The following is a 15,206-nucleotide window of genomic DNA, read 5'->3' as shown; positions in this document are numbered from 1 at the left end:
ACACGCCAGAGAACTGCAGAAGATAATAGAAAATAAATGGATGGGGGGGGGGGGCTGCATGTTTTGTCTGTGAAAAACAGTGTGCTTGCTGTCTGCGCTTGAATCTCCTGGAAACAAAAGATAGCATGCCACCAGCCTAGGAGCTAAAATCATGCAGCTGCTACTGTACAGACAGTCACATGCCGAGAATGATGAGTGGCACAGTCACAGTGGGAGATGGCCTTTATGACAGAGTTGTCAGGTCGATTTGATAATCGACATTGGTCTGCATAGTACCACAGTGGCATTCTGTACGCTTCTACTGAATGAGATTCAGTTCACAGAAACTGGATTTCCTGGTTAGCAGGTATGAGGATTAGCATTTCACAATCCCCACTAAAATCAGAAGGGGTCAAGTCTAGTGCAGATAAATTCTGCATGCAAATCACAGTGATTACTGGGGGATGCACTAACCAGATTACACTTACTCATGACTGAGGCTTCTATGATTTTACATCATTGATCCGAGCAGCAGGGTAAATCATGAAGGCAAAATGAGATGCGATCAAGGTGTACGTTAGCCTTTTTCTGAGCATGTTCAGACTGAGCATGCACAAGCATTTTGCTTAGGGTAAAATGGTTAGCTTAGCATTACATGCAAATTGACAGTTCCCTCACACATATAGTACCGAAGCATAAAAAAAAAAAACGTATACAAGTTAATTTCCTGTGTCTAAATTGAAGGCAAACTGGTGTGTGGGGGGGGGGGGGGGGGGGATTATTTCTACAGCAGAGCTAGGAAAGAAGTTCTGCCAATTGGAGAAAGTGACAGTTTGAAATAATTCAAAAAAGTACCTCACAGCAGCAAGAGGACAAATTGCTTTTTGATCCAGTCTATACAGTGCACTCCTTCATATAATACAAGAATTGTGTTGTAAATCAATGTACTGTGGAGCGACTTCACTGCTGCATCACAAATGTGATAAATATGGTAAAATCACAAAGGAAGATGGAGTCAAACTTTCTGAGCCATTAAACAAGCCCTTATTTTATCACAGAAAGAAACTCAAAGGAAGAGGCATCATGTCCTCATAACATAAAGCATTTACAAGATAAAAATCTAAGCCCATAATATAGGAGACGATGAACTGTGGTGCCCTTTGAAGCAAGTCTCAACAAGTCTCACTATGCTTCTTTGCTTCAAACTACTACATGTTGGAAAGACCATAGCATACCTCTTTTGGTAATGATGCTAGTCGGTTTCTGTCACAGTTGAAGTTGGAGAGTCTCTTTAGTTTTCCAATACTTCTTGGCACACTCTAAAGAGGGAAACAACCAGTAAGAAATAATTACATTTTGCACATACAGTAATGGGTATAGCAGTGACACTTGACTGGCATGTGGCCCAGCATGGGGATTACTTACAGTCCTCCTGTCAGGATGAAATAAACAAATCTAATTGTTAGTGCCTAAGTGAGGATAAGTCCCTGGCGCACACTTAGATGTTTTTAGCCTCTTAGGAAGTGAAGACTAAGGGCATAATGAAGGTCAAAGGTTACAAGATAATAGGAGATGCATCCCTTCAGAAGGAAGATAAAATTGTGTCATGCTGTACTGTAGGTCAGAAGGTCTTTCCAAGGATAGAAGAGCACAGCCATCAGAGCACAGCCATCACAGCCATTACTACTGTAGAAATCAACAGTAGCTAAAGAGGACAATGTTTTGACCTTGTTAGTGTAGCAGTATAACTTTATGGCGTCCCCTCGCCCCGACACGGGCGCGAACCAGGGACCCTCTGCACACATCAACAACAGTCACCCACGAAGCGTCGTTACCCATCGCTCCACAAAAGCCGCGGCTCTTGCAGAGCAAGGGACAACACTACTTCTAGGTTTCAGAGCAAGTGACGTAACTGATTGAAACGCTAGTAGCGCGTACCCGCTAACTGGCTAGCCATTTCACATCCGTTACACTAGCACATAAATTAAACTGCTTGTCGTTGGATGAAACAGTTGTCTTTTGATTTCGATTACATAAAAGAAAAGTAATTGGGTCTAAGTTATCAAACCTGCCCTCACAACAGTATGTATATATGAGGAACTACAGTGCTATCAAAAACACACCTGTAACTGATTCTCTGTGAGCATCAGTTCAGTGAGACTCTCACAGTTGCCAATGCTCTCTGGCAGCTGGGCAAGACGATTCTGGTCTGCTTTCAATATAGACAGTCGCCTTAGTTTTCCTGCAAAACAAAAAGCATTACTTACTGTGATTCAGACATATACATGAGGGTAGTCAGGATAGTATGGGAATCATTATCATTCATAAAACAAGTTAATTGGAACCAACACCTATGGCTAACAAAACAATATATCACAGTCTAACAAAACAGAACATTTTGTGATTCCATTCAACACAACAACGAAGGTCAATGTTTGTATCTCAGTCTTCTTATTGGGAATAAAATTACACATATTTTCTTTTAAATCAAATAATGCTAAATGGATTTAATTATTACATTTTCCATTCATCCATTATATTGTACCCTAGGGCCACATCACCAGTGTTAAGTCAGTTATGTTACCAAATGTGGACTCTTTATCATGTGGTTAACCTAAGCCTTTTTGATATAACTACGCAATATATTTTAATCTGTTCAGATTAATTTCCTGTTTATGCTCAGTTTACATTGATGTTGATCCCAGTTTTGACCCAATCAGTATCAGCATGGATCAACATTCACAAATGCAAAGCAGCACACACACATGTCTCAAAGACACTATGGTGGTGTAGAGTGCAACAGCGTCCTGACCTATGCCCTCTGGCAGAGCATCGATGAGGTTTTGAGACACCAGCAGGTCAGTAAGGGAGACCAGGCCGCCGATCTCTTCTGGAAGGTGCTCCAGCTTGTTCTCTGATACATCTAGACACAGGAGGCTTTTCATGCTGCCTATCTCCTACGGGTTGAACACACTTCAATTACAAATGCATATCCCAGTCCGTGTTAGCCCTTAACAATAATGGTGCATCTCGTGACTGCATTATATCAACACAAGTTGCAATATTAATTTAGTCTAAGCACATCCAATGTTTTAAAATGGGTGGGAGCCTTTTACTTTTTGGGGAATCAAACCATATTCTACAAGTTCAACTGTAATATTAAGACATTTTTTTAAATAAGACAGAATTATTAGTGCAAACGTCTTAAACATATCTTACTGCAGGTAATTCAGCCAACTGGTTTCCGTCCAGCCACAAGTTCTTCAAGCTGACAAGACAGCCTATTGTTTCAGGCTGCGTGGGAGGAAGGATTTTGGAGGCAGAGGAGAGAGAAGAGATAGTGAGAGCGAGGAAAAAATTATACACAGGTGACTGAGGCAAATGTAAACAAGACTGTGGAAGAATTTCAACCATGTGTAAACTGTCATTCCCTAGCCTGATCTGGTTTCAGTTCATCTCTCAGGAAGTGTCTCTCTGTATCAGAGTTACCTTTGCATAAACATTAAACCTGACATTGTTGTAAGACTATAAACTACAAAACTAAAATGGCCCTGTCACACTACCCCTTCAGAATGACAAGACGGAGGTATCTTTATCATTACTCACAATTATGTTTCACATAACAAGAAAAGTGTTGAGTGAGATTTGAGTGCTGCCCATTCTATACACGTTTAGCTTGGCACATTGTTTACTTCAGTGTGAATGCTCTCCCCACAAAATCAACATCCTTACTGAGATCAGTTACAAGGTTACGTGCAAACAAGTCAGATAAACTTACCAAATTGTAAATTTCATTGTTCCCCAGGTCAAGTTCTTCAAGTCTGTGAAGTAGCGATAGTGACCTGTGGAATGCACCAGAGGGGTAGGAAATATCCTAAAACATCACATACTGTGTAGGCCTAGGCTTTGCAACAAACTCACCACACACAGAGATGGATGTACATTTGATCTACTTCTCATTCTCGGTCTGTTTCACTGCAGTTTCATTTTAACCATGTGCGAGTGAAAATGTATTGGCCACATACCAAGCAGTGAGACGGTTAGACAGTCCGCGAGAGACTGTTGTGCCAACATAAGTTGAAAGGGTTCTCCCCAAAGAATGTAAGCGAGGCGTTGCCCCACTATGTAAAAACAAATAATTTTTTCCCCCTCGCTTTATTTCTCATCAGAGAAGGCAAATTGTTTCTCTAGATAGCAGGAAATGGAAGTTACAGGTGTTAAAAAAGCTAAAATCTGTAAATCCAAAGGGGGGCACTGTCGGCTGTACTCACCAACACCACCTTGTTACACAATCCGGGGGAGAACCCAGGTAGAACATTGGCTGAAGACAGACAACTCTTCAAAGAGCACACTGTGCTCTACATCACCTCGAAAGTCTAAATATAATCTTATATATAAATGCCTGTCATGTGAAACACGTAAGGCTTCATCTGTGGTCTACCTACAGTCTAATTGGCTACATGCTTGTAATGACCCAACTTCATTACATCCCTTTTCAGGGGAATGGGTGCCACTCTCAGAGCGTTTGTGGAACACAGATGTCTGGGGCGGGTTGGGAGCAGGGAAAAATAAGAATTTCAGTCTCTGACGGACTAAAAGTAGGCCTAGTCGTCTTGAGCCTTCAATTAATATTTGCCCTGAAACAAAGCATATACAGTGCATTCTGAAAGTATTCAGACCCCTTCAATTTTTCCACATTTTGTTACGTTACAGCCTTATTCTAAAATGTATTAAATTACCTTTCCCCCTCATTAATCTACACACAACACCCCATAATGACTACCCCATAATGACAAAGCGAAAACAAGTTTTAGAATTTTCAGCAAATCTATTAAGACAACAAAAATAGAAAATACCTAATTTACATAACTATTCAGAACCTTTGCTATGAGACTCGAAAATGAGCTCAGGTACATCCTGTTTCCATTGATCATCCTTGAGATGTTTCTACAACTTGATTGGAGTCCACTTGTGGTAAATTCAATTGATTGGACATGGAAAGGCACACACCTGTCTATACAAGGTCACACAGTTGACAGTGCATATCAGAGCAAAAACCAAGCCATGAGGTCGAAAGAACTGTCCGTAGAGCTCCGAGACAATTGTGTCGAGGCACAGATCTGGGGAAGGGTACCAAAAACATTCTGCAGCATTGAAGGTCCCCAAGAACAGTGGCCTCCATCATTCTTAAATTGAGTTTGGAACCACCAAGACTCTTCCTACAGCTGACCGCCTGGCCAAACTGGGCAATCGGGGGATAAGGGCCTTGGTCAGGGAGGTGACCAAGAGAGAACCTTCCAGAAGGTCAGCCATCTCTGCAGCCCTCCACCAATCAGGCCTTTATGGCTGTGGCCAAACAGAAGCGAGTCCACAGTAAAAGACACATGACAGCCCGCTTGGAGTTTGCCAAAAAGCACCTAAAGGACTCTGACCATGAGAAACAAGATTCTCTGGTCTGATGAAATCAAGATTGAAGTCTTTGGCCTGAATACCAAGCGTCACATCTGGAGGAAACATGGCACCATCTCTATGGTGAATCATGGTGGTGGCAGCATCATGCTGTGGGGATGTTTTTCAGCAGCAGGGACTGGGAGACTAGTCAGGATCGAGGGAGAGATGAACGGAGCAAAGTACAGAGAGATCCTTGATGAAAACCTGCTCCAGTGTGCTCAGGACCTCAGACTGGGGCAAAGGTTCACCTTCCAACAGGACATCGACCCTAAGCACACAGCCAAGACAAATGCAGGAGTGGCTTCGGGACAAGTCTCTGAATGTCCTTGAGTGGCCCAGCCAGAGCCCGGACATGAACCCGGTCGAACATCTCTGGAGAGACCTGAAAATAGTTGTGCAGAAACGCTCCCCATCCAACCTGACAGCGCTTGAGAGGATATGTAGAGAAGAATGGGAGAAACTCCCCAAATACAGGTGTGCTAAGCTTGTAGCGTCATACCCAAGAAGACTCAAGGCTGTAATCACTGCCAAAGGTGCTTCAACAAAGTACTGAGTAAAGGCTCTGAATACTATGATATCCTTTTTTTTTCTAAAAACCTGTTTTTGCAATGTCATTATGGTGTCGCGTGTAGATTCAGGGGAAAAAAGTAACAATTTAAACCATTTTACAATAAGGCTGTAATGTAACAAAATGTCAAAAAAGTGAAGGGGTCTGAATACTTTCTGAATGCACTGTGTCTAGGGAAGTACTTACTCTGGTAAATACGTCAGCAGGTTCTCTCTGAGTTCCAGTGACACCAAGTTGGAGAGCCTGTGGAGAGAGACAAAAGAGAAGTGGCTATTTGTTGTACCCAGATTATCACAAACAGAAAATCAGAGAGAAAAATGTGTCCTATTTGTCCTTTTTATGAAGATTATTTGAAGCCATCTCGGACAGTCTATGAATTCCAAGAATTAAGGCTTTTAGGAGCACGAATACCAACTAAAATAATGGCTGAGGTAATATCTTTGATCCCCAATGAAAGGGAACCACGGAGCTCAGGTAAAAAAAAAAAAAAAAAGTACGCACAATCTGTAACTAGATATTTCTTGCCATATTTTCTTCCATCTGATTGTGACCTATAAGAAAGGTATTCAAATAATTACAGCACTTTTGATTCCAGCTGACGGGTGGGTGGTAAAGTGATGCGACTCACTCGTGCAAGTCTCTGGAGATATGGCTTGGACATCGTCAGTGGTGAACTACAGGCCTAATTGCATCAGAAGCACAGAGGAATCTCTAAATCTTGTGGACTGGAACATTCAAGCCACAAATCAATCTTGGCTTATTGCAAATCAAATTGCACAAAAAGTAATCAATCTATATAAAGTGTGGCCTTAACTTGATTGACACAACGCTACGAGTGAAGTCTTAGCATTTGTTATGACTTCCGGAATCAAAGTACAGATTTGTTTTTAAAGAAGAAAAAAAAAAAGTGTACTTTAGGTCCATGTCAGGACTATCCATTTAGACCTAGTTAAAGAATTGAACATGAATAGACCATGATACAGTATGGCACTCTAAAAACATGTTTGATCTTGTTGATTAACTGGCGTGTCCATGTACACTCTCTACATAATGGTGTGTGTGTGTGTTTAGAGGTAATGTTTTCAGTGTTGTTTCAAATGAAAGTAATAACCAAGATAATCGAATTACCATTAGGTTATGATAAAATCTGTGGTTAATTTGAGCTGGGTCCTGCCGGAACATTCTAATAATAGCACATTCTAATAAAAGCGATCAGAGTTCATTTGAGTCGCCTCCTCTCTAATTCTCTCGTCTCACAAAAAACGTAATTTGAAAGCATAGATTTTCAGCACTCGCCTGATATTCTAAGAATTTATTCAGGTTGAGCCAGCCCAGTGTCATGGTTTGCGCAACATTGTAGCCTAGAGATCAACCCGTGGCTGTAGCTGCAGTGAGAGAGAAGCGTGCCTGTATCTCTCACAGAACTAGAATAAGATTCACTTTCTATGATCTCTCTCCACTCTGCTAGACATGAGCCTGCAACTCATCTCAACAGGGTTGCACTTCATTTATTTCCTCATAACCGCAGGAAAGGGGCTGCTGCAGCACCCCTGAACATTTTAAATACATTTGCGAAAGTTACAGAATTACTGCTGTCTGTTCAGAAAGAAATGAAATCATTCAGAATACTACACCAGGAGGAGGCATATTCCTTTTGCCACAGACGATCAATAGCTTTTTTTTCTTCTTTTTTTAATTGCCTAGCTGTGGATTGTGTGTAGCCCAATCAAAAGACATAGCCTACAGTCTGGAACACGCAGTAAATCTGTCAGTGAACAGCATGCAGCCAAAACAGGCATTGCGCAATATTTCTAATACAATAGCGGAAAAACACAGGTTGGAAAGCAAATGGCTCCTGCTGAAAAGAGAAGACTAGTCTGTCTGCTGTAGGCTACCAACATATTTTATTAACTTCCAAATAGGCCTATTAAGTGAACAGCATTGTTTTACAAAGTAAAACAAGACGAGATATGCTTTTGGCACGAGCGCATCGCCTAGGCTATTGATGGATTCAAGACTAGGTCATTTTTATTGAGCTCAGATTCTCAGTGTCTAAAGAGCCGGTCATTTCGATAATTTGTGCGCATTTTAAAAATATTCTACTAAAGACTCCAGTAATGTAAAATGACCTGGAATTGCATGAAATACATTAATAAAAGGCCAAATTCTTCTCCGGACCTTAGGCTACAAAAATATTTCCCCATGTGTGCAACTAATGCAAGCGCCTCTACTCTACTGCTCTATTCCACTACGCAAATGCGATATGCATGCAATGCTTTATTATAAATGTGAATTACTTTTCATGCGTTCCAGTACCGCAGAGCCCCCCCCCCCTCTCGTGCTCACATTTTGTTAAATGGTGCATTTCATTCAGTGACAGTATAATGAAATAAAATCCTAAAGTAGTTTTTGGAGGGAGGGAGGCAGCAAATCCTTTAACAAGTAATACTATTTGAATGGTCTACTGGCTCGGGAGCTTTTAATAGAGACAGGACAGTTGACAGTCTGTTCTTTGGTCTCAGGAATAACATTAATAATGGGAGTAAAGCAAATAAAATGTGAGCCATGAAGTCTCAAACGGCGGGACAAACAGAGTAGAATTCTTCTTAATCTATACGCAATCTCTCCTGAATGACAGGCTAACCCTCTGCGGTGACTAACCCGACTGGGTCTTTCTGGATTCCCCCGTCACAACGTGAGGTTACTGGGCCAGATTAAAAGGACAGAGAGAAATCTCTTGTAGCTCTGATGCTTGCAGTTTTAGCCCTAGCATTTCAGATTACCCAGAGAGCCAACCAAACCACTCACAACATGCTGCAAGAGGCGCAATTTAACACTCACTAGGCCATACATTATGTTTTGCGACAGAGCCAGACAGCTGACTATTACCATGTTGAGTTGATAAGGTGTCAGTGCCATTCACCCCTATGACGGAGAGCTACATGCGGTGTTGAGCCACACCAACTTGTTTTTCAACCGTGTTCTAGTTATCAGTCATTAACTCCCCTAGTTGTGAGGGCAGATACTGACATGCCCCGACTCATTGAGTTATGCAAGTCTGATAGATGCATGATCTTAATTTGACCCCTACTGTCGCAGCAAAATAATCCTGCAGCAACAGGATTTGAACGTTAATCAATTGCTTGATCAGTGGTTAGGGTATTATCTGGTCAAAATTAGACAACATGACAAGTGCAACACTTAATATAACCGTGTGGTAGTGCATGTTCACTGAATTCATCTGCCTTTCCTGCGATAAGAAAATTCTCAGCAACAAAAGAGTGATCAAATTAAGATCTAACATCTGTATGGTACACATGCCTTAGGCGGAGGTAGAATCCTATGCCATCGGGAGATAGACGGAATAGCTCTGAAAACGGATCTGTTATCCCTGAGCCCTCTAAACCACTCTGCATGGGAGTCGGATCCAGTGGAAAGCCAATAGAGAAATCTATCTGTCAAACTGGGAAAGTAAGAGCATAGATCAATGGCTCAAATGCAAAAACACTGATATGGTATATCAATGCTGGATGATTTCCAGCCTGGGTTATCCAAATGTAGCTACTACAATGGTGTCTAGGTGAGATGTTAGCTGGCCACATTGATAATTGTAATTTCGGAAACATGGTACTAAAATATTGTGTAATTGCATCAGATGCTCGATTAAGTTCTGGGGGCAGATGTGTTGAAAAGACACTAGAACGAGGAGAAGAAGCAGAGCGTCAGCGTCACCCCCCTCTCTCTGAAGTTACAGTCAATGGGACAAATATCCCCTTTTGGAAATTCGAAAGATGCGAACACCTTTGAAATTGTGATTTGTTTAAATGATCAGTGATGAAAAATCTAAACAAAGGTTCTCAGTTGTCACATCCTACAATCTGTTGACAGACAGTACGATACCATTTATGTTGGGTGAGCCTGTCCGAGAGATTAACAGCGGTGTAGAAAAGTGTTTTTTCTATAAATCCATAAAGCCTACACCTTTTGTGTACAACCTCATGTGGTGATATAATTTCAGTCCTCCACAGCTAGATGAGTGAATGGATGAACAATCAATATCTGGGCTAATGCTCTCCATTTATTCACAAGTAGGTCCGTCTTAACATTAACTGTCACGGTGCTCTTACTAGGTCACCATGGTAACTCAGATGAACACAGATTTAATAGGACTTAATCGAGCTGAGCGCAATGAATGTAACATTACTTAAAGTCTATAATCTAGACCTACTAATCACGTAGCGAGAAAAACAAGACTGAATCATTCTGCAAAATACCATCTGTGTATTAATCATGTAAGGCTATGCTATATACAGTAATCCCTAATTTACAGCAATATGTCAAATCAAAACAGAGCTTTGTTTAGTTTTACACTAGTTGCTCCGTGCTTTATTAATCCTTTATCTGAAGGAAGAGAGCGCTGGCATTCTTCTGCAAGTGAAACATCAAGGAACATGGCACGCTGGAGAAAATTACACAGGAAATTAACAGGGCCGCTGGGGATAGAGAAGGACAGGAAAGAAGCAGAATCTGCTGATAAAACTAGCCCTGTAAATGTATCTGCCATAAATCCAATAACACCATTCTTGTCCCTTTGTGAAATTATACACTGAATCCTCATAAAAATGACCAAAAGATTAATTTTAAATATTATTAATATAAAAAAGACGATTCTGTATGAAAAGGACGATGAAGCAAATGTTGTTTTTGTTTTTTTTAAGACTAAAAGGATGAGGTACTTACTTTCCAATGTTATCGGGAAGAATCTGCAACGAAATGTCATTGATGGAAAGGCAAGTTAAATTCTGGAGCTCTGAAAAACTCTCAGGCAATCTGGAAAAACAAGAGGCATTCAAATATACATCAGATCCTTGCGAGATGACAATAAATGGATGCAGATTCTTGAAAATCTATGGATCTGACTGTATTAATAGGCAATAAGGAAACATCCATAAAATATACTATAAAGCTGACATAGGCCAACTACTTTCCTCTGACAGGAAAGTGTCTGATCAACAGGAACTAACTTTCCATTTGATATATTATGGTTTTAAGCCTTCGTGATCTGATTCACTCCTATCTAAAAAATTGTCACCCAGAGATATATTTTTTACATTTTAGTCATTTATCCACAGTGACTTACAGGAGCAATTAGGGTTAAGTGCCTTGCTCAAGGGCACATTGACATATTTTTCACTTAGTCGGCTCAGGGATTCAAACGAGCAACTTTTCAATTACTGGCCAAAAGCTCTTAACTATTAGGCTACCTGCCGCCCACTCATATTTAACATGGTAACCCAGAGACAATCTCCGACACACAATGCTACTGTCAGTGTGGGAGAGTGAAAGTTTTATTTGTGGGTTGTAATGCCTGGCCACATTTCATTCCAAATCCAAACAACGCTTAAACATGTTGTATCATCTGCAGGTCAGTCACAGAGTGCCAGCTATATATTCTCTTCCTGGGAACTGAGTAAAGCTTTCCAACAAGAACATCTAGGCCCTTCAAACTCAACTCTGAACCTTGAAGCCAGTTCCACTGCATTTCCCCATTGTTATCCTCTGATCAGGGATTGATTTAGACACCAGGTGGGTGCAATTCATTATCAGGTAGAACAGAAAACCAGCAGGCCCCCGGATCTCGTAGGGTAATAGTTGAATACCCCTGATCTAGGCCATATGTACAGTACCAATGTGCAGCTAATCACACAGCCCAGTGCATGGCCAGTCCCAAACTGAACCATATGGCATTGTGGCTTTGCCTCCACTGGGGTGCAAATTAAACACAGACCTTACCATGAGACCAGAGGACGCTGGTGGAAGGCGCTATAGGGGGACTACAATGAACCTGTCCTCCTATAGCTCTTCCCACCAGCCTCCTCTGCATGATACAGCTGACAGGAAAACTAGGGGGGGGGAGAATATCCCATACAATTATATTCATTAACTTAAATGACTAGTTCATGCTAATTGAACAATATTTTAGTTAAATGCCGTCAGATAGGCTAGTTATTAAAGCAACAAATAAATGCTGTCTGAAGATGTACCTATATAAAAAAGTTATTCAATTTTCCTTCCAGTATAGTTCTTACAACAGTCTGCTAGTGTTCAAACGATTCTTACTCTGTTGAAGTTGTCATGCAGTTCCTACATACAGCCTACTATAGTGCTACTACACCGCTGTAATGTCCGTCTTGTTATCCTTCCCATTCGCTAAACATTTATGGAGACATGAATTCAAAGTTCAGTTACCTTGTTAATGGGTTTCCACTAAAGTCTGCTACTTGGAGAGCTTTACAGTAAGAAATGGTCTCTGGAATTTCTATGATGTCTATATGAGGGAGGAAAGAACTTCATGTTAGAAACATCTTGATCAACACCCTGTAAATGGTATTGAGAAACACACTAAACACTGGCATAAAATGAAGACCGGTTTTGTTAGCCAGGCCTGAGATTTCTTGGCCAAACTATAACGTGCCTCAGTCAAGATTACAACTTAGTTCAGAACGTCCATCCAACTAGGCATTCCACTTAAAGCTTGTGATCCAGACAATGTTAATAGATATCCATAAAGGAGAAACGTCTATTTAGAATCACCACAAAATGATTATGGTTGTGGTGGCAAACATAGAGAGCTGCATGTGAAACTGCCATTTGAACTTCTATAAATCAACATAACTAGCATTCTGGATTTTGTCCTACTGGGAAGCTCTGCGATGGCAGCTCTCTTTGAGAAATGTTAACCCTTTTAGTCCAGAAGTTATGGGAGAAACCACACCAATGTGGCTCTGAAAATATGTTGAGTCTGTACAGTGAAGGGGATTGATAGCACTGAATGGTGGTTTGAGCTACTTCTATTGCTTGTCCGACATTTATTGCATTTTCTAACAAAGAGCCTAGTCATAACTGAGGCATTATCAAAATAAGCAGGCAGTTTAAAATGTCTTCATTCATAGCACCAGTGGTCGAGTCAATGAGAGTTTAGGCCTGTTTGGTGGGGCTGAAAATCCCTCCAACCAAGTGTTTATAGTAGGGATGTGAAAAATGTTAAAACATTCTTAACGTTTAAACTACCATTTATTGTTTAAACGATAAGAAAAAAAAATCTTCAAATTACATGAATTCACAATTCAGATATGGTCCTGCTTTTGACCGCCAGGTGGCAATGCAGTTCAATCAACCACAGTACTGGCTGGCTACCAGACGGTCGCCACTAGTTACCACAGCCACAAAGTCATAAAGCCCGCCTATTTCTACAATTTCTCTTCTTAAAATGTGGTTTTAAACATAACCTTAACCACACCGCTACCCTTTTGGTTTGTTGTAGTGATGTATGACAGCGTGTTCATAGACGTCCAACAATCTGTTCTGCCACGTATGGTGTTTAAGAGCTTTGTAGGGCTATTTGCAGAGCAATCATTGTATAATTTATCCATCCGGGCCATCACAGTTTTTCAGCATTGCATCTTGTAATCTGGTTCTAGACATACCATTAGGGCAACATTGAAGCCGAAGTCATCTACCATAGACAAATGGCTGCATATCAACTGCAATCAGCGCTGCAATTCTGACTCCGTCCCTTATCTCACTGCTGCCAGCAACGGGTTGGGTTTCACGGTGCCTCCCATTCAGCATTGCACCTGTAGCTCAATTCCACCTTGCAAAGTTTGCATTTCACAACCTTCTCATTTAACTTCTCAAAGTATTGCCATACAGGACTTTGCTACTGTCGTTTCCGGTCTCACTCGCTGCCATTTTTTCAACTGTTAATGAGGATGACGTGCAGAGATCTTTATATTCATGGCAAATAATTTGAAAGATGCATATCTCCTCCTACTAACGTTACAACATTGTTGCATTAGGTGTATATTTAAAGGTGCAATACGCAGAAATCGAGCAGCCATTTCCTGGTTGCTAAAATTCGAACAGTTCTCTAAATTTCAATTTGTTACAAAACAATCATCTAAACCAATTAAATATTTTTAATACCCCAAAATATTGTATTTTCAGCTGTTTGTATCTGGTGTACAAAACCGAAAGCAAAAGACGCAAAAACAAAACTTAAGACTGGAAGCATAGAAGTAGTGCACATAGAACATCTACTGCTTCTTAGACTTGCTTTCAATGAGAATAACAGATTTATAACTCACATTTCTATGTGAATTTAGTTGGGTTGCCCAAAAAGATACATATTGCAGTTTCAATTTTTTTTGTTAGTGGTAGTTGTTTGTTAGTGGTAGTTGTTTGTTAGTGGTAGTTTGATAACTGCACTGTGATTTTAACTTTGTATAAACATTTTAAAAAATGTAAAACAATTTAGTTTTTCTTTTTTTATGTTAACAATCCCAATTTAGTTTAAACGTCACACCCCTAGTTTAGAGCAGTGGTTCTCTTCTCACCATTACGAGAGACATCAAGTTCTACCAACTGCATGAAGTTGGCTATCTCTGGTGGAAGCCTATGGATCTCGTTGTCACTCAGGCCCAGCTTTCGTAGCTTTACCAGCTGAAAAAATGGCTGAAAAAGACAACACACATTAGATTAGCAGTAGGCCTACAGTTGACATGGACATAGGAAACATTCAGTGTGAACAAACACGATACAACATGGTGATCAATAGCTTAGTCCGATCCTGAAAATGTGATGCAACAGTAGTACGTTGATAAAACAAAACATTTCCCAGATTGAACCAAATTAAATGTTGAGTGAGTCTTAAAAACAGGTTATAGGCTAACCATACTTGTCCACAAATCAACTCAGTAAATAAGTTTAAACCAGCAAAAAGTAAAGCAATTAGGCCTAAGAGTGGTGGTCAGTGGCCTGGGAAATATTGTTCAGTTCCTAACCAGTTCTCTGACGTAATCATCTATTCTTCTGGATGATGACCTACTTGGATGGTGCCTTATCCTGACACTGCCAGGCACCCCAAGTCAACATGCAATTTAACCGTCTCCGTTTCATAGATATAAAAATTACTCCCCAAAAGGACCTGTTTCAAAAACAGACAATTTCAAGAACACTATGTAAGATGGTTGGAAACGCTTCGAATCGGAACAATGTCCTGCACACTGAACAATGTCCTGCACAAGTCTCATTATAGATCTCCACTACTAACTGAAAGCGATATCACAATCTTCATTGTCTTTTCACAGAAGTCGTGAGGGAATTATATATATAGCCCTCCACTTTAATTGAATTATGAATAATAGGC

At 40.6% G+C, this 15,206-nt stretch overlaps 1 protein-coding gene across 1 annotated transcript in view; it reads right to left on the bottom strand.

Annotated features, from left to right (window-relative positions):
- Positions 1 to 15,206, bottom strand: part of lrrc1 (leucine rich repeat containing 1) — a 46,685-nt gene that overhangs the window by 20,677 nt on the left and 10,802 nt on the right. The window contains exons 2-10 of the mRNA XM_038975095.1: positions 14,395 to 14,512; positions 12,248 to 12,326; positions 10,739 to 10,828; positions 6,185 to 6,241; positions 3,758 to 3,821; positions 3,199 to 3,273; positions 2,792 to 2,936; positions 2,103 to 2,221; positions 1,215 to 1,298 (exon numbers count right to left, since the gene is read on the bottom strand). Of these exons, the coding sequence (XP_038831023.1) occupies positions 1,215 to 1,298; positions 2,103 to 2,221; positions 2,792 to 2,936; positions 3,199 to 3,273; positions 3,758 to 3,821; positions 6,185 to 6,241; positions 10,739 to 10,828; positions 12,248 to 12,326; positions 14,395 to 14,512 (831 nt within the window). The remainder of the gene's footprint in view (positions 1 to 1,214; positions 1,299 to 2,102; positions 2,222 to 2,791; positions 2,937 to 3,198; positions 3,274 to 3,757; positions 3,822 to 6,184; positions 6,242 to 10,738; positions 10,829 to 12,247; positions 12,327 to 14,394; positions 14,513 to 15,206) is intronic.

Source organism: Salvelinus namaycush, chromosome 35 (assembly GCF_016432855.1).
Source record: "Salvelinus namaycush isolate Seneca chromosome 35, SaNama_1.0, whole genome shotgun sequence".
In the NCBI taxonomy this organism is placed as follows: Eukaryota; Metazoa; Chordata; class Actinopteri; order Salmoniformes; family Salmonidae; genus Salvelinus; species Salvelinus namaycush.
This window is presented reverse-complemented; position numbering and strand designations above follow the sequence as displayed.